A 22,745-nucleotide genomic window follows, 5' to 3' on the forward strand; every position below is an offset into this window, starting at 1 on the left:
TTAATTATTCCTGGGCTTGGGTCAAGCTAACTACGGGAGACTTTTACATGTGAGTAATAATAGTCCCTTCCCAAACTCAACTGTCTTTGTAAAGCTAACGAGAGACCACAAGGCTAGGAGGAGAGGGAAGCCTGAGTTCTGCTAAGGCAGACAGAGACAATTGCCAGCCGCAATTCTGGAGGTCACAAGACACACAACTTCTCCAATTACTCCTGTAGACAGCACCACTATTGTAAAACCCAAGACTGGCCTTTGAGGTATCTTTTTGGGTCTTCTTGCATGCCTAACACTGATAGCTCCCCCGGCCCCACTCTCTGATGGCTCCACCTGAACCCACCAACCACTCCTGTGGCCCCACCAAGAAGCAACTCTGCGTGCAGGAGAACCATTTCCCACACGCCTATGATTGCACCTACAACCAATCAGCAGCAAGCACCTGCTGCCTAGCCACCCTGCTACCCTGTCCCCCAAAACTACCTTTTTTTTTTTTTGAGACAGTCTTCCTTTGTCACCCAGGCTGGAGTGCAGTGGCATGGTCTCAGCTCACCGCAATCTCCACTTCCTGGGTTCAAGCGATTCTCCTGCCTCAGCCTCCTGAGTAGCTGGGATTACAGGCACACGCCACCATGCCAGGCTATTTTTGTATTTTTAATAGAGATGGGGTTTCACCATGTTGGCCAGGCTGGTCTCAAAGTTCTGACCTCCAGTGATCTGAACCCCCTTGGCCTCTGAAAGTGCTGGGATTACAGGTATGAGCCACCGCACTCGGCCCCAAACTATCTTTGAAAAATCTTAGCCCCCAAGTTCTCATGGAGGCTGATTTGAGTAATAATAAAACTGCAATCTTCTGCTTAGCGGGCTCTATGTGTGTAAAACTCTTTCCCTATTGCAATCCCCCTGCCTCGATTAATTGGCTCTATCTGGGCAGCAGGGAAAATGAACCCACTGGGAGATTACAGACATGGTTTCTGTTCATGAGTTCCTATAAAATGTTTCTTTCCGAGAAACTGGATTTGGCAACCCTTTTCTTCTGCCTCTCAACTTCTTCGGATTTTGGGGGTAGGTTTGCGTAGACCTGCCCACCACAGAACAAGGTCTCAGGAAGGTCTTGCACTAGCAATTAAGTTTCCCAGAAATTAAATGTTCTTCCTTATCCAGTCTATGTCTCAGTCCCCTAGATGAAGCATTTTCAGAGGGCAGTTCTGTATGCACAGAGTTGTCATGGCAGATGGCCGACAGGAAGTCATCTCTTCTTCCAAGGCTGTGAAAGGGGCTTGCTGGAGTGGGTATACCATGTGAGGCCCCAAACCTGCCAGATGGTCACAGTCCATGGGAAGTCCTGGAGACCTCACCGTGGACCGAAGGCACATGACATGCATTGGTGAGAAAAGCGCCAGCTTCACTGGCAGCGGTGGTCTCCTGGGTAGGCCCGGGCTCCCCGTAGGAAAGGCCATCGGCACGGCTCACCGAGGGCAGTGGAGGCAAAAAGACGTGAGAGCGAGAGAGGCCCGGTGCCGTGAAGTGCATGTGTTGTCTCTCCAAATTCTCATGCTGGAACCCTAGCCCCTAAGGTGGTGGCATTAGGACGACGGGCCTTTGGGAAGTGATTAGGTCTTGGGAGTGGTGCCCTCGTGAATGGCATTAGAGACCCTAGAGAGAAACCCCTCACCCTCTTTCTATCATGTGAGGCCGCAGCCAGAAGGCACCATCTTCGAGCCAGAAAGTGGGCCTTCACCAAATCTGCCTTGATCTTGCCAGAACTATGAGGTTTGTACTTGTGTGTGTGTGTGTGTGTGTTGTTGTTGTTGTTTTGTTTCTTTGAGTTGGAGTTTCGCTCTTGTCGCCCAGGCTGGAGTGCAGTGGCGTGATCTCAGTTCACTGCAACCTCTACCTCCCAGGTTCAAGTGACTATCCCGCCTCAGCCTTCCAAGTAGCAGGGATTACAGGTGCCTACCACCACACCCAGCTAATTTTTTATTTTCAGTAGGGACAGAGTTTTGCCATGTTGGTTGGGATGGTCTCAAACTCCTGACCTCAGGCAATCTGCCCACCTCAGGTGCTAACATTGGGAGTTTTGGTAAGACACCTGAGTGCCTGCAACTGGCAGACAAATCCTACAAAGATTCTGGGAGCTTCCACTAATAACGCTCTTGGTGGAGGGAGGGGGGTCCATAACTAGGAGCGTACTGGACCTCCCATCCACAGCAAAGAGCCAATGATTGCATTTTGCATCTCCCACCCCAAGAGAGGCAGACAATGCCAGAACGCCTTCTGAAGGCAGCGCATTCCACATCCGGAAAGTCCACTCCAGCCTATGCACCACTGATATGAGAAGCTGCTGGCCTTCCCCTAGCCTGCGGCAGGTCGAGACTGCTGTGCGGGCAGCCCTGTGACTCAGGCCCTGCAGCTGCTCAGACTCTGAGTTATGAGAGGTATCAGATGTGGGAAAGCAACCCTGCGTGTTTATGGCAAACCCCGATGTCAGAATTGTGATGCGGCCCCTGGGATTCAGGAACAAGGCCATGCCATCTGTGGCAGAGGATTCTGCAAAAAAAATTCTGAAAAGTCCCTGCTGGTGTGCTCCTGGCATCTGGGGTGGTGGAATATCTGATCATGCTTGTGGACCTGCTTAGATCAGCTGGATTCTATTCTACCGAGCCCCCGGGTCATAAGGTTGAGGACTCAGAAATAACCCATCACAGGTGGGAGTGTGTGTGCGACAGCAGCAGAGGAGGAGGCTAAGCCGCAGCAGCCACCCAGTACCCCGCCACCCTCCACAGCAGTCCCCGCACCCCTAGTGGAGGAACCTTCCGGTGAACTGAGGAGGGAGGGACAAGCCTGGCCTCAGTTCATGGACATGCCTGCTCCACCTGTGGGCCAGCCCAAATCGCCTGACTGCTGCACTCCAGCCTCGCCAGGCTGCCCTTTAAGGACGGTGATATGGTCTGGCTCTGTGTCCCCACCCAAATCTCATCTTGAACTGTGATCCCCAGGTGATGAGGGTGAGACCTGGTGGGAGGTGACTGGGTCATGGGGGTGGGTCCTCCATGCTCTTCTCGTGATAGTGAGGGAGTTCTGGTGAGGCTGATGGTTTGCAAGTGTCTGGCATTTCTCCTGCTTGCACTTCTCTCTCTCACCTGCCACCGCGTGAGATGTGCCTGCGTCCCCTTCCACCAGGACTGGTTTCCCGAGGCGTCCTTAGCTGTGCAGCACGGTGAGTCAATGAAACCTCTTTTCTTTATGAATTACCCAGTCTTGGGTAGTATCTTTACAGCAATGTTAGAACGGACTAATACAGAGGGTGATGAGGGAACATTCTCCCAGTGGTCATCCCCTCTGTGTACGTGGCTGTGACGTTAGAAGATCTCTGAACCCACGGGCGATAGCCAACGACTTTGCCAGCTGAACCCAGACCCAGAATGTGAGAGATGTGGAGAGTGGGGCAGTCAGGGCTGAGGCATGGGGTGGACATGGGGAGTGGGTGGAGGTGCAAAGGTCTGTGCGTAACAGGCAGCCACTCCCAGAGAGCACCTGCTGCAGAGCAGACCGGAACAACCCCTAGGGAAGGTCAGGCATGACTGTTCAGGCCAAGCACGATGAGCTGGTTCTCTGTCTCCATGGGCGCCCAAGGCTGCTGTCCTCTCTCCCTGTGCCATCCTCTGCCGTCTCCTTTCCATGGCCATTGACCCCAAGGGAACTTCCCGATGAGCCTGTTGCCTGCTAGGCTCTGTCTCCAAGTCTGTTTCCTGGGGACCCGCCGGCAGCTCTGCCACCCTCCCAGAGCAGAGAAACCAGAAGTAACCGAGCAGTGCTGATGTCACGTGGCCATCTCAAGGTCAAGCTTCTTCCCCTCACGTATGAAGTCCATTCTCTTCCTTCCACCTGAAGTTCCTGCCAGTCCTGCCCCAAGTGCTATGGCTGCCCTGGCCATCTTGGTGGTCTCTCCTTTGTGGGTGGTGCCCAGTTGTCCTCAGCGGGTCTGGACGGACCCCTTCTGGACTGGAGACCTATGAAAAAGAAAGGCAAGTCATTCACTTCTCCTACCCCTTTACTATGAAATGCTGGAGCAGGGACAATAGCAGCCAGCCGCCATTCAGAGAGGGGCAGAATGTTTGGCATGTGGCAACCATGGAATGCGGCCATCCTGAGGTCCCAGCATGGTGGAGGACGCTCCTTGGTGTGGCCCTGGCTCTCCTCCCTAGGCAGGCCCCTGTCCGTGTTTTCAGTGGTGGCAGCTGGCCCTTCCTTTGCTCTGCCCCCTGGGCCACCTGCACCCCAGGCACTGGAGACTCCCGCTTTCTTGGCCTCTCTGCCACTCCTCAAAGAATGGGAGCCTTGGGTTATTCTTATGTTCTCAAACAATCACAAATACACTCTGTGAATTCGCCTGCTGGGGAATATGTATTTGTAACCCCCACATCAATACTTGGGGCACTCTGGGTCACTGGACACACACAGGGAGGGGAAAGTTTGAGACATGAGAAGTGCATGTTCCCAGGTGAGGTCGGACACAGTGACATTCTGCCTTCTTGTTCCAGCTCACCCTGTAAACATGGGTCTTTCCATGGTCTCCTTAGTGCCATTGTTTTTGTGTGTCGTGGTTTTGCTGTCTAAGATGGCCCAAGCATTGTGCTTAAGTGGTCCTAAGCACAAGGAAGCCGGCAGCCATGCGCCAGACAGAGAAAAAAGGCTTCTTAGTGAAGCATCAATGTTAATGAGTCAATAATATTACACAGGTGTCTTCAAACAGAAACACACGTAAAACAAGGTCGGGTGTGGACTGATGAAAATTTAGTGAGCAGAGCCCTCAGGAACGTTAGCCCTGTCTTTCTTCTAGGAGCACGGCTCATTCTTCTCTAATTCTGAGTTCACAGCGACTTTTTAGAACACGAACTGCTGCAGATAATGATAATCAAAGATTTTCTTCTAGGTTTATAGGTTCTTTGGTGTTTTCATCCTCTTAAAAATGCTGTTGGTTTGGCTTCTTACTGAAATTATGCAGAGGGATGATTGCAGGCCTCTCGAGGCTACAGCGCTTACGTGGGAATGTAATACCCTGTATCTGCTTTTCCCGAGCCATTGCGTCCACCTGACATGGTTCACCTCGCTCCATTCAGACACTGTGATATTGTTTTATTTATATATGTTCATAATATATGTATGTATACATATGAGTATATATATGTAGGGGTTAAGGTTACTGAGCTAGGGTTGAGTTTCCTAAGAGCTCTGGTCACTAAATTTTCGTCAATCCACACATGACTTTGCATACATATATATTTATATATATACTTATATGTGTATGTACATATACGCATGGGAGTTTTGTCCATAGTTCCTGGCTCGTAACTCCCACAGCCCTTGTTACAACAAATGGGATCTCTCTTCCTAACCGTCTTCTGCCCTCTTTTCACTTGTCCAAGGCAGAACTCTAATCTGCTTGTGGGTCATAAGCTCCTCATTCCAGAGGGTGTCCTGCCCCACACGTTGGAGGAGGGAACGCTGCCCGGAAAAGCCAAGAAGAATATGACCAGGCAGCCTCGCTGGGTTTAAGGCCATATCCCTTTGGTCCAATCATATTTCTACATGGTTGTCAATCGCGCGCATCCCTTGAGTCTCCATGACAGGGCTCTTCAGGATAGCTGAGCATAGGCCACGTGGAGGCTCCTGGAGCTGGGCCCTGGGGAGGCCATGGAAGTGCTGTGCCCCTTCCATACCTTGTCCTATGTGTTTCTTCATCTGTATCTTTTGCAATGCCCTTTATAACAAACTGGTAAACATAAGAGTTTCCCTGAGTTCTGTGAGCTGCTCCAGCAAATCAATCGAACCTAAAGATGGGGCTGTGGGAACCCTGATTTGTAGCCAGTTGGTTGGAAGTTCCAGAGGCCCAGACTTTAACTGGTGTCTGAAGTGGGAGAGGGGCAGTCTTGGGGACAGAGCCGTCATCCTGTGGGATCTGAGCTTACTCCAGGTAGACAGCATCAGGATAAAATTACAGGACACCCAGCCAGTGTCTGCTGCAGAGCTGACTGCTTGCTTGCTGGTGGGGAGAAAGGTCACAGAAGCCTTCTGTGTTGAATGAGAAAAAAAAAGTTTTGAGTTTTTTCTTAAGAGATGTGCTGGAAATGGATGTGAGTTCGTGCCTTAATTTCCCTCTTGAAGACGCTGAGCTTTCCTGGCCTGCTGTTGCTTCAGGCATCTCTCCATTTTACCATTTTGCTGTCAGTGTTGGAGAAGCTGCTGTCTAGTCCAGCACGTTCCTGAATTTTACCCTCCATTCTCTTTCATCCCGGCTTACAAACTACAGAATTGTTTTCTGAGTGCATCACTTCCTTATAATCCAAAGGCAGCCAGCACACGTTACTACCAACATCATTTCCAGGCCCCTCCTCCGGAGCTGCGATTTTGTTAGGTGTGAGATGGGCTTCCCACGGCGTAACGGGCACGGTGTTGTCAATGAGCCACCACTGCCCTCCAAGCACCATCCTGCCTCCCCATGGCCATCCTGTCACATCACCATCCTGTCACTGGTTACTGGGGTTCTACTGGGCTGGGGACTCTGCCTCACGCTGCCACTCCTGGACCAGGCTCACCCAGCAGCTGACATGTCGGACGGCGCCAGTCCCCATGGCCAAGGGGAAAGGGCTCTGCCACATGACCCATGCCCAGCCCAGAAGGGACACATGTCAGAATGCAGGCCAACATGATAGGATAGGAGGCTGCGAGTGGAGTTGCTGCAGGAGCCTAGAAGGGGCGAGAATTGGGAACACTTGGCAGAAAGCCAGTGACGGCCACCGAGGCCTGTAGAAATGGGGTTTCCTTAGAGGACTTGAGGGAGCAGGCCTGCTTGATGCAAGCCCGGGGTGAGCAGACTGAGCCCCACAGCATGGGCCTGCAAGGTGTCTGGAGGGCAAACACCATCTCGGTCCTGCCCCGCCCCACTCCACTGCACAGGGTGGTGTCTGGATGGTGGCAACCCTCAGCTCACAGGCTGCAGCAAGCCTGGGCACGGACATGCTCATAGACCTGAGAGCACTCAGCGTTCCCTCCAACACCCTGCTCCGAGGATCCCAATCCAGGCGGCAGTCCTATATTTTGGTTCCAGCATAGTTTGGGAACGCTGGATGTGCTCAGCCCGGCCTGCTTCCCACGCTCACTTGCAAATGGCTGGGGAGGCTTTGGAAGAGAGCTGGGTCTCTCCTGCTGGGTGGCAGCAGTGCCACCAACCTGCCACCGAGTGGAGGCCTCCAGGAGTTCCCCATCCTGACTGAATCCCACCCCGGCTCCTCTGAGTCATTGGCGCTTGGCTGGTTTTCTTGCATTTCATATAATTTGGAGGCACGGATTTATCATTTCCCCCTCTTGGCAGTCTGAAGACATTCATTTTTTTTTTTTTCATTTTATACTGCAGTTTCTAAAAATAAAGTTAGTGGCAACTTCAATTTCTTACTCATTTCTCTCCTCCTTCAGTAGGAGGCGAGGGGATTTATAAAGTCCTGCTGCTGAGGGGACGCCAGAGGACAGAGCCCTTGTGGCCTAGTTCTCTCTCAAGGGTCCACCCTCCTGCCTTGTCCCGATGGCATGCATGTGATCACCTGGGGACAGGCCAGGCAGGGCTCTCTCCCTCCTGCTATGGGCTCGGCTACCAGGCAGAACCAGCATCCCGAGGGCTCTGATCAGGCCCTAGCCCGGAGGCCTGTGCTGCGTGAAGTCACGTGGGCTGTTGGGGCGGCAGTGGCTTCGTTTGTCTGGAAAGTGGAGAAGCCTGGCCATCTTTGCTCACAGTGCAGGAGGCTGGAGAAAGGCCGTGTGACACAGCAGCATAGTTTGGGTGCGATGGTATGACCCAATAATCTGCTTAAAAATACATAACAAGGCCGGGCACGGCGGCTCACGCCTGTTACCCCAGCACTTTGGGAGGCTGAGGAGGGTGGATTGCTTTAGGCCAGAAGTTCGAGACTAGCCTGGCCAACATCGTGAAACCCGTCTCTACAAAAATACAAAAATTAGCTGGGCGTGTTGGCGCATGCCTATAATTCCAGCTGTTTGGGAGGCTGAGGCAGGAGAATCACTTGAACCCGGGAGGCAGAGGTTGCAGTGAGCTGAGATGGTGTGACTGCACTCCAGCCTGGGTGACAGAGTAAGACATCCTCTCTCAAAAAAAAAAAAAAAAAAAAAAAAAAAAAAAAAACCATAACGAGATAAGATGAAAATGAAAGCTTAAATGGTGGGGCAGATTTGAAGCAGGAAATGCAGGCTGCTGATAGCTGTCGAGGCTGGGGGATGGGAAGCAGAGCTTATTAAGCTGTCTATTTTTATGTACTCATGAGAATTCCCATAGTAAGAAAATGTGAAAAGAAAATCATAAAACGAAATCACAAGGAAGCCCGGTTTGTTGCAGCCTTTTTTGGGTTGGAGTTGGGTGAGTCTGGGCTTCCCAGCAAGCTCTAGAAAAGGACCAAGGTCAGACTTGTGGCCCGGGTCCTGGCCCTGAGCGTGGACTCGAGCGAGGCTTGGCTCCCACCCCTGAGCCGTGGACGCGGTGTCTGGGTCCTGGCCCTGAGCGTGGACTCGAGCGAGGCTTGGCTCCCACCCCTGAGCCGTGGACATGGCACCTGGGTCCTGACTCTGCGTCAACCACAGCATGGCTTTGGGAGCTGACACAGGTCAACCTCTGTAAGCCTCTGTTTCTCTACTTCTTACTAAAAGGTGGGGACATGGAGGCCTCACAGGGAGTGCCAGGAAGAGTGGGTGGTAGACGGGTGGAGAGAGGGTGCCCCATGAATGTCCTCTTGCCCCCACCCTCCCTCCCTGGCCAGCCCTGTCCCCGGAGCCCCCTCTCCTGCCCTCCTTATTTTCTGTCCCGAAGCCCAGGGTGGCTCTGGATACATCTGATTTCTTGTTCCTCATTAGGTGTGACAGGTGAAGCCAGAGGACCCTCTGACCCCCAGGATGACTGCAGTGCCAGGAGGGGTTTGCCGGGGTGTGGTGTGGGGGGCATCGTGGCCCAGCGGGGGGCAGGGGCGGGGCAGGGGCTGGGGTCCCCTGAGCTCTGGATATTCAAGCTGAGGTGCGGACGGGATGGGACAAGATGTGCTCCTCCACCGGGTGGACTTCGGTGAGCCGGGACTGGGGGGCCCTCTTGTGGCAACGGAGAGCCTGGGTTCTACGTGACAAACCGAAACCTGGGAGCAGCTTTTCAGGAACCCGGGCAGAAGCAGCTCACCGAAGCCCTGAGGCCGCCAGCCCAGCAGGCTGCAGGGAGCCCTGGATCTGCAGGCGGTGGCCAAGGCCTGGCACACTCACCCAGCGCCCACCCTGCAATCCGTGGCGGTGGCTGAGGTCCTGGAGCACCTAGAGGTGCCTTCCCAGGTAGGTGCCAAAGGAGCCTCTGCAGACACAGCGCTGGGCGTCCAGGGCTCCCAGCAATCGAAGCACAGGGTCAGCTTGGGCCGTAGCATAGATGAGCACAGACATAGGCTGCCTTTACAAAGGGCAGAGCCCGGGCCGGAACCCCTGGGTCTGGTCTCCATGGCCGCCTTGGGGGCCTTAGTTTCCTTACCTGTTACGTGGCCTCTCAAGCTGCTGCCGGCTCTCAATGGCGATTATTGGACCAAAGTTGAACCTGTAACTCTTCTCAGAGAAGTGGCTTTCCTTCTGGTCCTCCCATTTCCTACTCACTTTCCACAATTTTCCATTGGCATCTCCCTCCAACCCCTTCAGTGCCATTATCAGAGTCACCCCCTAGGGCTCATCATCAGCCATGCCTGCCCAGTCTCCAGAACCTCTGCTCCCAGGACCTCACCCACCCCCTGTCTGTCCGGATCAGCCCCCAGAGAGCCTTCGAGCCACTGGGCCCACTCCCTCCTTGCTCATTCCATCATCCACCTCTTCACCAGCCCGAGACCAGGCTTGGGTTCCTGGGCCACCAGCCTCATCTCTCCTCTCGTGCTCCTGTCCCTTGTCCCTACAGCCCTAGAGGTATGGAAAACCCTGATCCTGGTGAAATGGGTGAAAGCAGCGACCCTCTGTGGCCTGTGCTCATGGACTTCCTTCCTGGACCTCCTCCAGGGTCTAGAATGGCCTTTCCTTAGTTCTGCGGGGTTCAAGCGATCACGCCCTTAGCCCTTCCTCGAAGATGACCGTCAATACACAGTCTACACACCTGTTCCTGCCCCCTGACTGCTTCACTGTTCCTTTGTCATCTACTGCTCCCCTAGACTCGACTCCAGGGGGCGATTTGGCTTTTCCGGTTTATCACCATTTCCCTGCACTTTCAGGGCTCAGTGATCTAAGTATGCTGAATGAATGAATGAACAAATGCACGCCACCCTTCCACCACCAGGTTTGGAATCATGGCTCTGGATTTGGGTACATTTTACAACACCAGGCACCCGAGGGGTGTCTTCCTGGGGTGGTTGCAGAGTGAGCGGTTCTGAAAGTAGAGCTTCTAGAGCTGGTGACCTTGCTGTCCCTAAGGCTGTGGTAGGATTGGGGGCTCACAGAGTGGCTGCTTTTCCCTCTGTTGTGCAGGTGCCCGCCTCTCAGTTCTGTCTGTGGCGCCCTGGCCTGGCGCGGGTCCCCCTCTGAGCTCCGCGCTGCTTTTCCCTCTGCTTCTCCTCCTTGCTGACTGCAAGGTGCACGATGAGGAAGGTCCTTCCCATGGGGTCCCCTTCCCTTCCTGTGTCTTGGGTCTGTTTCCCGGGAAGGTGTTACTCCCCCTGCTGACGAAGTGGTGCCGAAAGCGTCCGAGAGACTCCAAACTCCTCAGGCTGATGGTGAGCTGGTGTAGACAGAGGTGTTTCCAGCCTTTACCCAGCCCTTCTACTCATGTAATTTTCCCAGCAGCTCCAAGAGCAGCCAAGGCCCAGCTAAGGTTTTTGTTTTTATCTTTATTTATTTATTTATTTATTTTCTGATATGCAGGCAAAATATCTGCTTTTTTTTTTTGAAAGAGAGAAAGGGGGAGAGAGAACAGAAGTCTTGCTCTATTGCCCAGGCTGGAATGCAATCTAAAAATAAGTATTAAAAACCTCTTTTATGCTGATAATTGTGCTTAACAGCAGAGACAGGAAGGAATAAGGGAAGAAAATAACAAACAGCCAACCAATATTTCATTTAAGTCTGTGAAATGCTATGTAAATGATGAAGAGTGATTTACTTCCAATTATGTGGTCACTTTCAAAATAGGTGTAATATGATACTGAGAAAAATGTATGTTCTGTGGACCTGGGGTGAGGAATTCTATAAATATTGACTGAGTTTACTTGTTCCAGGTCTGAGTTCAAATCATAGATGTCCCTGTTAATTTCCTATCTCGTTGATCTGTCGAATATTGACAATGTGGTGTCAAAGTCTCCCGCTATTATTGTGCGGGAGTCCAAGTCTCTTTATAAGTCATTGAGAACTTGTCTTATGTACGTGGGTGTTCCTGTATTGGGTGCATATATATTTATGATCATTGACTCCTGTTGTTGCATGGATCCTTTTACCGTTATGTAACGTCCTTCTTTGTTTCTTTTAGTCCTTGTTACTATTAAAGTCTATTTTGTCAGAGACAAAAGTTACGACTCCTGTTTTCTTTTCCTTTCTTTTTTTTTTTTTTTGCTCTCCATTTGATTGGTGAGTCTTCCACTAACCCTTTGTTTTGAGTCTTGTGTGTCCTTGCTTATGAGATGGATCTGGATACAGCGAACCGATGGGTTTTGACTTTTTATTCAATTTGCCTGTCTGTGTCTTTGATCGGGGCATTTAATCCATTTAAATTTAAGATTAATATTGATATTTGTGAGTTTAATATTGTCGTTTAATGCTAGCTGGCTATTTTGCCCATTAGTTGATACAGATTCTTCATTATGGAGATACTGTTTACCTTTTGGTAAGTTTTTGGGATGACTGATATTGGTTGTTCCTTTATGTGTATGGTGCTTCTTTCAGAAGCTCTTGTAAAGCAGGCCTGGTGGTGATGAAATCTCTGAGTGCTTGCTTGTTCGTGAAAGATTTTATTTTTCCTTCATTTATGAAGCTTAATTTGGCTGGATATGAGATTCTGGGTTGAAAATTCTTTTCTTTGAGGATATTGAATATTGACCCCCACTCTCTTCTAGTTTGTAGGGTTTCAGCTGAGAGATCTGCTGTGAGTCTGATAGGCTTCCCTTTATGGGTAACCTGACCTTTCTCTCTGGTTGCCCTTAGAATTTTCTCCTTTATTTCAACCCTGGTGACTCTAACGATTATGTGTCTTGGGGTTGCTCTACTTGAGGAATACCTTTGTGGTGTTCTCTGTATTACCTGAAGTTGAGTATTTTCCTGCCTTACTAGGATAGGAAAGTTTTCCTGAATAATATCCTGAAGAATATTTTCCAGCTTGGATTCATTCTCTTCATGACATTCAGGTACACCTATCAAACGTAAATTAGGTCTTTTCACATAGTCCCATATTTCTTGGAGACTTTGCTCATTCCTTTTTACTCTTTCTTCTCTAATCTTGTCTTCTCGTTTCATTTCATTCAGCTGGTCTTCGACCTCTGATATCCTTTCTTCTGCTTGATCAATTTGACTGTTAAAACCTGTGCATACTTCGTGGAGTTCTCGTATTGTATTCTTCAGTTCCATTAATTCACTTATATTCCTCTCTAGATTGTCTATTCTCGTTAGGATTTCGTCAAACCTTTTTTCAAGGTTCTTAGTTTCTTTACATTGGGCTAGAACATGTTCTTTTAACTCACAGAAGTTTCTTATTATCCACCTTCTGAAGCCTAACTCTGTTAATGGAACGCACTCGTTCTCCATCAGGCCTTGTTCCCTTGTTGATGAGGAACTGTGATCCCCGTAGAGGGAGAGGCATTCTGATTTTGGGTATTCTCAGGCTGTTTACGCTGGTTTCTTCCCATCATTGTAAATTTATCCACCTGTCTTCTTAGTAATTACCGACTTTCAAATTAGGTCTCTGAGTGGACCTCCAACTTGTTGATTCCCAGCACCAGAATCTGAGCAACCCACTGTGCCGGCCAAAACAGCGGCGTTAAGATTCGTGGTGCTTTTCTGCCCGGGAATCTCTGGTCTGGCTTCCCTCTTGAGTCCCTTTTTCAATCAGCTGAATAGGCGACTCTGCCTTCTTGGAGCTCCAAATGTCTGCCAAAAGGGGACCCAGTCCCGTTTACTCTGCACCAAGAACCACCGCTCGGGGCGCCAGCAAAACCGCCAGGCCGGCCACAAGAGTCGCGCTGGTGATCAGTGGGACTCCTCCGCTGGGAATCTCCTGGTCCGTGAGCAACAAAAATTCGTCTGAAAGTGTGGCGTCCTCTTGTTCTCTACGCTTTCACTGGGAGCTACAATCCTGAGCTGCTGGTAGTCGGCCATCTTGGATCTATCCAGGTTTTTGTTTTTACCAGGAGTAAATACAAAGAAATGTTAGGAACTTGCTGAGTCACAAAAGGTGTGATGAGAGTCGGATATGCTGCACCCTCCTGCCGCAGGAGGCCGGGGTAACGCCGTCCCATCTGCAGATGTGGGGGACACTCCGTGAGAGCCCCGAGGCTTTGCTGCCAATAGCAGGTGGACGAGGAAGAGGGCGTGGGGATGTGGAAGGAGAAAGTCTTATTGAAAGCTGGTGCAAAAGGGAAAGAGAGGCCAAAGCAGCCCCAACTGTGGCCTGCCAGGGCCCCTGCTGTGGCCTGGTGGCTTCTGGACGTGATAGCCCAGCCGTGGTCCTGCTGGACATCTGTTTCCTGGGAGACTTGTCGGAGGCATGGGAGGCCTGGTCCCTGGTCCGTAAGGATGCATAATTCTCAAGCCATGTTTTCATTTGAGAGATGCTGATTGTGAGTGTGGGCTGCTTCCCTGTGTTTCTGTAACGAGGGAATGGATTAGTGTGGAAGGAGAAGTCGGTCTATTTTTCACATAGCTCTAGAATTTTAGTGCTCAAAGGCACGCTGGAGCCAATCACCTTGAAAACTCTCATTTAAATGGAAGGGAAGGGGAGTGATCACTTACCGGGTTGGAGTGGTCTTCTGGGGTGATGACACATGTTGACCTGGAGAGAGCTGGTGGCTGCACAACATTGTGAATGTGCCAATCACCACTGATCCCTAGGCTTTGAAATGATTATTTGTATGTTATGTAGATTTCACCTCAGTTACAAAAGTAATAATAATAATAAAGTCCTTCAGAGTGGAAGAGGCTGCTCCTCCAGAGCCCTCAGCTCCTCCTGTTGGGCTCCCAGATGTCTGGGTGCGGCATCCGAGGGCCCTGGACCTCTTCAAGCCGCAGGGTGCAGGGACTCCTTAAGTGCATGTGCCATTTCTCAGCATCTCCACTCCAAGTTCCTTTTAGAGGCAGGTAGGGTGTGGATTTTAACAGTATCAGGATGTCCAATTCATGCCTCATTTTAGAATTTCAGAGAGACAGAACTGTCTTGGTTATTACCAAGTCAAGGAAAACGCGAATAGGTCACTCAGGACCAAGACACCGTCAAAGTCCTTGTTCACTGTGGGCCCAAATAACACGTGACATCCATTCACCGATCCTGTTTTGGTCAAAAACTGGCCTGGCTGCGGGCGTGGAAAGCAACAAAAATCTCAGGACGCCCTAACTTCTTACGCCAAAGGAAAGACGAAGCCTGGAGCATGAGTCACGCAATGCCGGGTCCATGTGGATGGCTGCCACTGGCAGGATGCCTCAGGCCAGGTCCCCGCAGGAAGGTGGAGGCCACAGCCGTCTCCAGGTGCCCCACGGAGCTTTCATTAGCACACTCTCTGCCAGCCTCCCATAATCAAGGACATGCCGATCATAACTTTAGGTGTGCAGGCCAGCTCCTAAAGCCCGAGTCTGCTCCATTCCATGCTGAGCATGCCCTCTACAAGCCTGTCTTCCCAGGCAGGCCAAAGACAACACAAGATCAGGCGTTCCTCCGCCTACCCGGAGAAGTCTGCAAAGCGGATTCTTCCTTCACTCCCTTTTTCTCTTCTAACATTTACCTTATGCAAAGTGCAGATTTACTGGGTGCTAACTGAAGTCTCACAAGAATGTCACCATTCACCTTACCTCAGTGTATAAATACCAGACCTCTTGTAAGCCTCTTTGGAAAAACAGCCACACCTGTGTCTGTGGCTCGAGATTTTCCTGGACATGCCCGGAAGCTGGCAGAGTAAACCTCGTTTGATTGAGATTTTTGCCTCAATCGCTTCTTTCAGTTACCAGGCCTGACGGTTAAGTGTGTCTGGGAGGATGTTGGGGACCAATTTCAAAAATCAAGAAATTCTCAACTGGCAAAGGGGGCTCCACTGCCTTCCACCCTTCCCCCACTGTCAGTCCCAGCAGTCCAGGGTGCCGCCCCCCTGACTGTCTCGGGCAATGGCGTGCGCCCTGCCCTTGCCCTCAGTGGACTTTTTTTTTTTTTTTTTTGAGACAGAGTCTCACTCTGTTGCCCAGGCTGGAGTGCAGTGGCTCAATCTTGGCTCACTGCAACCTCCACCTCCCAGGTTCAAGCGATTCTTCCGCCTCAGCCTCCTGAGCCTCCGTGGACTTTCTCAGCTGCCTGGGATGTGGCCTGCTGTGCCCCTGTGTCCCGCTTGCTGCCCAGGGTCAATGCTTCAGGGTGGCCTGCGACTGGCTCTCCAGTAATGGACTCTCCTAGGAGGGTCAGGCCCTGGCGTCCTGCCTGAGGTGCCAGAAACACACTGCCTGTGTTCAGCAGCTGGAGTTAAATTCCAGCTCCCCGGGGTGTGGCAGGGAACAGGCTGCCCTTGGCCACCACTATGGGTGGCCCACGCCCCACACCGTCCCCATGTCTGGAGCTCACAGGCCCTCTTGGGAAGGGGCCAGCAACAAGAGTTGGCTTCAGAATGAGCAAGCGGCTCAGGACTTTGTCCTTCAGAGGCCCTTGGGTCTGTTCTCAGGGGCAGGGCCGTTGGAACGCATAGGACAGGGAAGCCCATGAGGTGGCAGTCACCCCAAACTCAGTGAGGGGCACCACGGGGTCCCAAATGAACCGTTGCTCCTCCTGACTCAGGCCCTGGGCTCTCTCAGCCAGGCCTCCTTCGGTTCCTGCTTCCATCCCAAAGAGTTGTCATTCTGTGGGGCCACAGGACGGGCCTCATGGGCACATGGCCAGTGCAGTCACACAGTGCATGTGCCCCAAAGGGTTGTGTGGGTTGAGTGCTCCACCGTCACTATGTGGAGATTCTGAGAAGTGCTCTCTTTGCATCTGTGGTTTGCAAGGGAAGTCCAGGGGACAATGGAGCCAGCACTGGGGGACTGGAACCTTGGCTTTTAGGTGATTCTGACTCTACTGCCTCTCTGGGCGGGGCCTAGGTTGTGCTCCCACCCTTGCCCCCCTCCCTACCCTGGAAAGTGATCTGCCTACTGCCTGTGGTGTCTCTGGTGGGCCTGGCACCTGCCCCTGCCTGGGCAGGTGGTGCTACAGCCTCTTCCACTGCCCCCCAGGGACCTGGGGTGTCCTGTGCAGAGGCTGTGGATCAGTACGAGGCCTTGGGAAGGGAGGCGGCCTGGTGTGTCGGAGTCCCGTGGGGGACAGCCCGGGTGCCTTGTGGGCACAGCCTGCAAAGAATGCAGTGCCCTCACGCTGCTTCTCACCTGGCCCTACTGTGCTCTGCTGAGTGGAGACTGGAGCGAACATTTGCAAAGTCCTGTGACCATTTAGCACAGTGGTTTTATGGCTGTTGAATGGAATAATTTAAAAATCAGGGCTCATTTTTTTTCAGTTCATAGTTTATCAAGCAATTTAGGTTTCTTGGGTTTTACAAGCTGGCTCTGGTCCCTCCTGGTCTGACTGAGACACACAGTACAGAAGCCACCAGGCACCTGTGCGCCTGGCAGCTCTGGGACTCTGAGGGGCATTCATTGTAGTTATTCCTACCCACAGACGGGCTGGAGAGCTGGAGTCCCACCTTGAGCTCTTTCGCTGGCCTGTCACAGCTTGTGTTTCCATCATCTGGCATTATTTGTCAACATGAATCAAGGGTCCAGTGACATGCATCAGGAGCACGTGTGCCTGACAGGCAGAGCCATGTTTCCATGACGGCAAGCGTGTGTGTCTCAGAACTGGCTGTTTGCAGATGGAAATCTCAGCTATGCTCAAATGAGGGTGTATTTTTATATTGAAATCATACACTTTTTTCCTTAAAAGTCATGATGAAATCTTCCATTCATGAATCAAGGTAAATTTCCGCTCAATTGCTTTAAAAAAGTAGCTCTGTGTATACTCTTCATTTTCAAAAAGGATCGACTCCATTTTAAAAGGCATTCTCAGGGTTTAGCCTAGAGGGTTCAGAAATGGGAAACTGCTCTTCCTTTGTGAGCTGTGGGAGATGTAGTCCTCAGTTCACTGAGTTAGGGGAAAACAGCTATTGCCACCTCAAGGCTGCTGTGCTCAACACTGGCTGGTGGCTCTGGGGTGAGGAGGGTCCACTCCGGCTCCCCAGCTCTGGGCCTCTGACTAGATGACACCTCAGAGGGGACAGCTCTGGAGAGGCAGGGGCAGTGAATGCAAAGCATTTTGTTGGTGGAGAAAGCCCTCTGTGCATTCTGCAGTGACACTGTGCCGTCTGCACCGTCCCTCCCTTGTTCACCCCACGGATGCCAGCACTGCACACCTGGTGCCAGTCTTTAGGGATGGTAGCCGGCGGGGGCTTGAGGCAGCTGGGGCCAACAGCGGGAGAGTGCTGGCCTGGTGCTTGGAGCCAGGTCAGGGAGAGAGGGGAAGGGGGAGGCTCCTGGGAATGTGGGAAGCACTCGGTGGAGGGGTGGGAAGGGCCAGCGCAAGCTGAGTGCGCCACCTGTGTGAGAAACACACTCCATCCACTTGGTGTTTGGGGGAATTTCTTTTTGAGCAGAAATTTTTTACATGTATAAATAACTTCCCATTAAAAAGAGAGCGAGCCAATCTGCAATCTGGTGGGGCAGCTGGCACGCGGATGCCCCCACAGCCAGGCCTGCCGCTCCTGTGGGCTTCTCTGCAGAACTTGGGCAGGAGGTGCCTCAGAACCTCAGGACGCCCGGTTGCTGTGTCTGAGCTTTGCCCTGCTGCTGGGAAGGGTCCCCACGTGAATGTCGGCAGCACGCCATCGTGGAGAAAACGCGCACCATGCACATCGGGACGGTAAGTGTTCCCAAGAAGGAAGGGTGAAAGCCTGGGCCCCACCGTGCGGTTCCCACCGCGCAGTTCCCACTGCGCAGTTCCCACCGCCACCGTGTGTCACATCTCCTAGTCAACGGCAAATCTCGGGATATTCTTTAAACGGCGTGATTTATAAAGTATCCACATGGCTGTTTACCAGGGCCTCGGCTTGGCCTTCTACACAAACAAGGGCCTGAGAGGGAGGCCCCTTTTCTGCTGGAAATGGTCTGTTCCCAGCTGCAAGATTCTGAATGTGTCCAAACCCGAGAAAACCCAAAACACACAACACTATTGGGAAGTTTCCTGTTTTAGTGTAATGGAAATGTTAGCAGAAATAACCAACATGCTCTGAGTGTTCTGAGTTTTTTTTTTTAAACTTTTTATTTCAAAGGGCAGATAAGTATTTTGCTAGACACAACTGAAAAAAAAACAGCCAGAGAACAATTGGAGGTTGTCTTAATAAATAACAGAATGCCATTTATGTTTCTGAAACGTCATATAGCACAATACACATTTTAAATAAATAACCCACTCTGCTGCTCTGTATTCAAAACAGCCCCAGGTATGTGTGCGTTGTGGAGTGAATCCAGTTCTGGGCTTGGACCAGCCAATCCCAGTGCCGGTGGGGAGGCCGCTTCCCACGCCTCTGCCGTGCCCCTGTGCCCCCAGCTGAAGCAGTGCGGTAGCCCCGGAGGGCAGTGGGAATGCCAGGGACTGGGATGACAGTGACTTCAGGGTGCTCTGTGGCTGGCACGCCTGGGTGCCTCCAGCTGGAGGTGTTTCCTGCCTCCTCGCCCCTGGCTTCTCCAAAGTTAGTTTTGAGGCCAGTACGGAACATCAGGAGTGCTGGAAAAGCCTCTGGGGTGACGTGGTGGGCCTGAGTTCCGTCTTGGTTTCCGACCGAGGTTGTCACCCTTCCTGCCGTCGTGTGACACCGGCTCTCTGAGCTTCTCTGCTCATCGGCGCTGTCTGGTGGGCTCCGGTGTCCTGTTTTTCCACCCAGCACAGTCAGGTTCTCTGAGGCCACGGCCTGCATGGCACTCACTGGCTCTGATGTTCTGTGGCTGCAGTGCCTGAGAGGGTTGCGGCTACCTGTGCACCCCACACCCGTCTGGCCTTGCTGTCACGTGCGCATTTGGGCGGCCGCATGGGCACACGCCTTCGAGGCCAGGGCCGGTGGGGCCTTCGGTTCTCCGGCGTGGCTCAGGCGGCAGCTCCTGCAGACTTTTCTCACTGCTGTTCAGCTCTACATCTCGTTGAAAATAGCACCAGGAGTTCTCAGGTTGGCTTCTGTGTCTTTTCCAGGTGCATGTGCAAAAGGCAAGGGGAAGTCACTGTTTCTGTGCGGGGCCCTTTATCTGAACTGTCCTTGAGAGGCATTTGTGAAGGGCAGGCCCAGACCCCCTCCACGGGACCAGGGGGGTCACTGTTCCTTAAATCTGAAAGAAAGGATGAAAGAACAGCTGCTGTAACCGCTGGCAGTGGCTTAGCAAGAGATGCTAAACTTCACACGGCAACGCAAACACCATGGGGAGCCAGTTGCCCTCCGGTCCAGTGGGGACTCCCGTCCTACAGGGTGATGGACGCTGGACAAACCCTTGTACCATTCCCACAGCCTCCCAGGGCCAGGAAAGACCAAGGAGGGATGAAGGAGGGGGTGAGCAGGAAGGCAAGGGAAGCTCAGGGGCTGCTCACACAGTGCCAAAGACGCAGTTCCCTCACATTTCTACTCAGGTTTTGAGCGATTACCACCAACACACAAACAGAGGTATTTATTAGAGAACAAATGAGGGTGAAGGTGGCGTGCCACGGAAAGGTAAGCCATGAGCTTCCTTTTCTTTCTTTTAGGAAAAGCCAGGTGTGGAAGGGAGATAGGACAGAAGGCACCTTGGGGCTGGGGACAGGGCCCGAGTGGGACTTACGGAACTTGGTTCCCCGTCGCTGACCCCAGGCAGCTCAGCTCCTTGTGAATGAGGCGGATCAGGAACTGCACCAGAACAAAGGCGAGAGCACCTGTCACTGGCGCTGCAGCAGCACAGAGCGGCCCGCGTATGGCTGCCGTGAGGACCCGGCTGCGAGGCCTGGGTAGGGGGCTCTCTCCCTGCAGCACCTTCCCTGGGGACACCTCCCTGCAAGAGCAGGGGGTGAGGATGTCCAGCCCGAGGCCTTGGTGCCTGTGGGCAGGGCTGTCTGATGAGGACCCATGAAGAACCAGGACGTGCCCTGAAAACAAGGCTTTCGGGAAAGACGCAGCCTGAACTACTTCTGGATTCAAGGCATGTTTAGAATAAAATGAGTCCAATCACAAAATGACCACAGTGGGAAAAAGAAAATAAACACAAGAGGCCCACCATGCTGGTGGCCTGGGGGTGGGCTGCGAGCTTCTGAGGTGACTCTAAAGCCAGGCGAGCATCTCCTCCGACGCCAGCCCTGTGGTCTGAAGAGGCTGCCACAGGACAGCTGCCTGCCGCTGGGAGTCCCTCGGAGGCCAGGCCTGGCAGGGCCCAGGGCTCTCCACCAATGTCACACCTCAGCCTCGGCATTGTCCTGACCCAGAGCTTTAGCTCCATGCCCTTCACATGTTAGAGGGCTCAACGCCAGCTTGCAAATCCAGACAAACGGTTGTGCTACCCCCGATTTCACTAGTGCATTTGCATTTTCCAGTGTGGTTCCAGTCTGTTCCCAAGTGTGGCATCAGCCCACAGGAGGGCTCTCAGAGGGCAGCAGATGCCCTCAGACCCAGGGTGGATCACTGGGCCAGGGGAGGTGGGGAGGGGGTGCTGGAGGAGTGACTCGAGGGGCTACTTAAAAACCACACACACAGCTCCACCCACAAGCCTCAGGCCAGAGAGCTGGAAGGCGGAAACTCTTGTATTTTCTTAGGTGCTTCTGGTTCAAGCAGGAGCTTAGGAGTCCCTTGTACGAAGTGAGTTCAAGCTGCAGAGAACAGGGCCCTCCTACAGATAAGAGGCATCCAGCCGCTTGTTGTGTGAATGGTGTTTGCGACAATTAGGTGGTGAAGGTTGTGGGAACGCAGCCAGGTGCTAACAAGAGTGCCGGTGGCGATAGGAAGATTTTTGTTAAATAAATCCATCTGTGTGAATCTGAACCTCTAGCTCCAGCTACTGGCACAGGATTGCTGTGTTTCAGCCGGCACCTTACCCACATCTACATCCTACCAAGTGCGATGTGTGAACAGTACCAGCCTGAAGAGGCCTACGATGATGAGAAGCCGATCATTGAGATAAAAAGATGAAGAATTCAGTAGCAAGTGTTCTTTGTGGTGTGGGATGAACTGTCAGTGTAACAGTTCTGAAGAACAGAGATCCGACTTCAAAACATGCCCAAGTGCTTGGCCCACGCGTGCAAGAATGACCAAGGATGCCCTGCCAACTCCAGGAGCCCAGGCGACACGCACTGCAGGCCTGAGGCCTTCGACCGTGTGCCGAGGCGGTCTTGTAGGCCCATAGCCAGCCATCGGTGTGCGGGACGAGGCAGGAAGCATGGTGCCCTCCAGCCCCCGGGACACCTGCTGAGATCACGGAGGTTCTCAGCCCCAGACTTGGGAGGAGGCACTTGTCTATTTTGGAGAAATAATACCAAAAATCATGTTGATCAGGGAAGAGAAAAAGGTATGTCTAGTTCCTAGGTTTGAAAAGCCCAGTGCGAGCTCACGGGCCGGCTGCACATCCCGGTGCTGCTCCTTCTCCCCTGCGGCAAGCCTCGTCGCCCCAGTGTTTCGGCTTTAGGTCTCTTTCTCCCAGTGCGGCGAATCCAGCTTCCTCTGGTTATTATTTACCTGTCACGTACTTTCCCATTCCTTTGCTTTTGTCTTTTCAGAATTCTTCAGTGTATCAGGTGTGTTTCTTGTAAATAACCAGTGCCTCTATTTTTAAAAGCAACCTGACAATCTCTGCTCCTGATGAGTTTAGTACATTTACAGTTACCGTGTTGATGGTATGCTGGAATAATTTTCATCCATGTCGCTATGTATATCTATATTTACCCTAGTTTTCTATGCTTCGCCTGACCCTAGGTTCTCTTGGATGAAGTCTTCATTTTCCTCTATCGCCTGGAAGGTTACACATTCTATTGCTATTGACTTGATGATATAAGAACTGCTGTGTGCTAGAACTCTGATTGTCCCACTTGTACCTTACATTTTAGTTATCCAGTATTTCAGTTCTTTTTTATATTGCCCAAATTAGTCATTACTGCTGTTGTTTTAAACTCAGTCAGAAAGCTTTTTCTGTAAAGGTCTAGATAGTAAATATTTCAGGCTTTGCAGCTATATGGTCTCTGTTGCACATTCTTTTGTTGATTTTTTAAAGAAACCTTTAAAAATATAAACCATTCCTAGTTGGAGAATAATACAAAAACAGGCCACAGTTGGCTGGCCCCTATTTTATATGGTCAATACTCATTTAGATTTGTCCTTAGGAATACCACTTTTTTTTTGTTTGCATTTCTCCTTGCATCTCAGACTTCCCTCCTGGATCTAACTTCCTTTTTTGTTTCTTGTTGCCCAGGCTAGAGTGCAATGACACGATCTCAGCTCACTGCAACTTCTTCTGCCTCCTGGGTTCAAGCTATTCTCCTGCCTCAG

At 51.9% G+C, this 22,745-nt stretch overlaps 2 protein-coding genes across 4 annotated transcripts in view; both read right to left on the minus strand.

The window, feature by feature from the left end:
* Window positions 1–18,494: 18,494 nt before the first annotated feature.
* Window positions 18,495–19,565, minus strand: LOC116550773. Its single transcript, XM_032276791.1, has one exon. It carries the CDS (start codon window positions 19,173–19,175, stop codon window positions 18,687–18,689), a length of 489 nt encoding a protein of 162 aa, XP_032132682.1. The 5' UTR covers window positions 19,176–19,565; the 3' UTR covers window positions 18,495–18,686.
* Window positions 18,584–22,745, minus strand: part of SLC37A1 (solute carrier family 37 member 1) — a 60,373-nt gene continuing 56,211 nt past the window's right edge. For 2 of the 3 annotated variants that reach the window (XM_032276785.1, XM_032276788.1), the window contains 2 exons: window positions 20,062–20,126; window positions 18,584–19,578 (listed from right to left, as the gene is read on the minus strand). In XM_032276785.1, the coding sequence (XP_032132676.1) occupies window positions 19,563–19,578; window positions 20,062–20,126 (81 nt within the window). In that variant the 3' untranslated portion in view covers window positions 18,584–19,562. The remainder of the gene's footprint in view (window positions 19,579–20,061; window positions 20,127–22,745) is intronic. The other variant, XM_032276787.1, reaches the window with a different exon arrangement.

Source organism: Sapajus apella, unplaced genomic scaffold (genome assembly GCF_009761245.1).
Source record: "Sapajus apella isolate SASKATOON/1434 unplaced genomic scaffold, GSC_monkey_1.0 scaffold8, whole genome shotgun sequence".
Taxonomy (NCBI): Eukaryota; Metazoa; Chordata; class Mammalia; order Primates; family Cebidae; genus Sapajus; species Sapajus apella.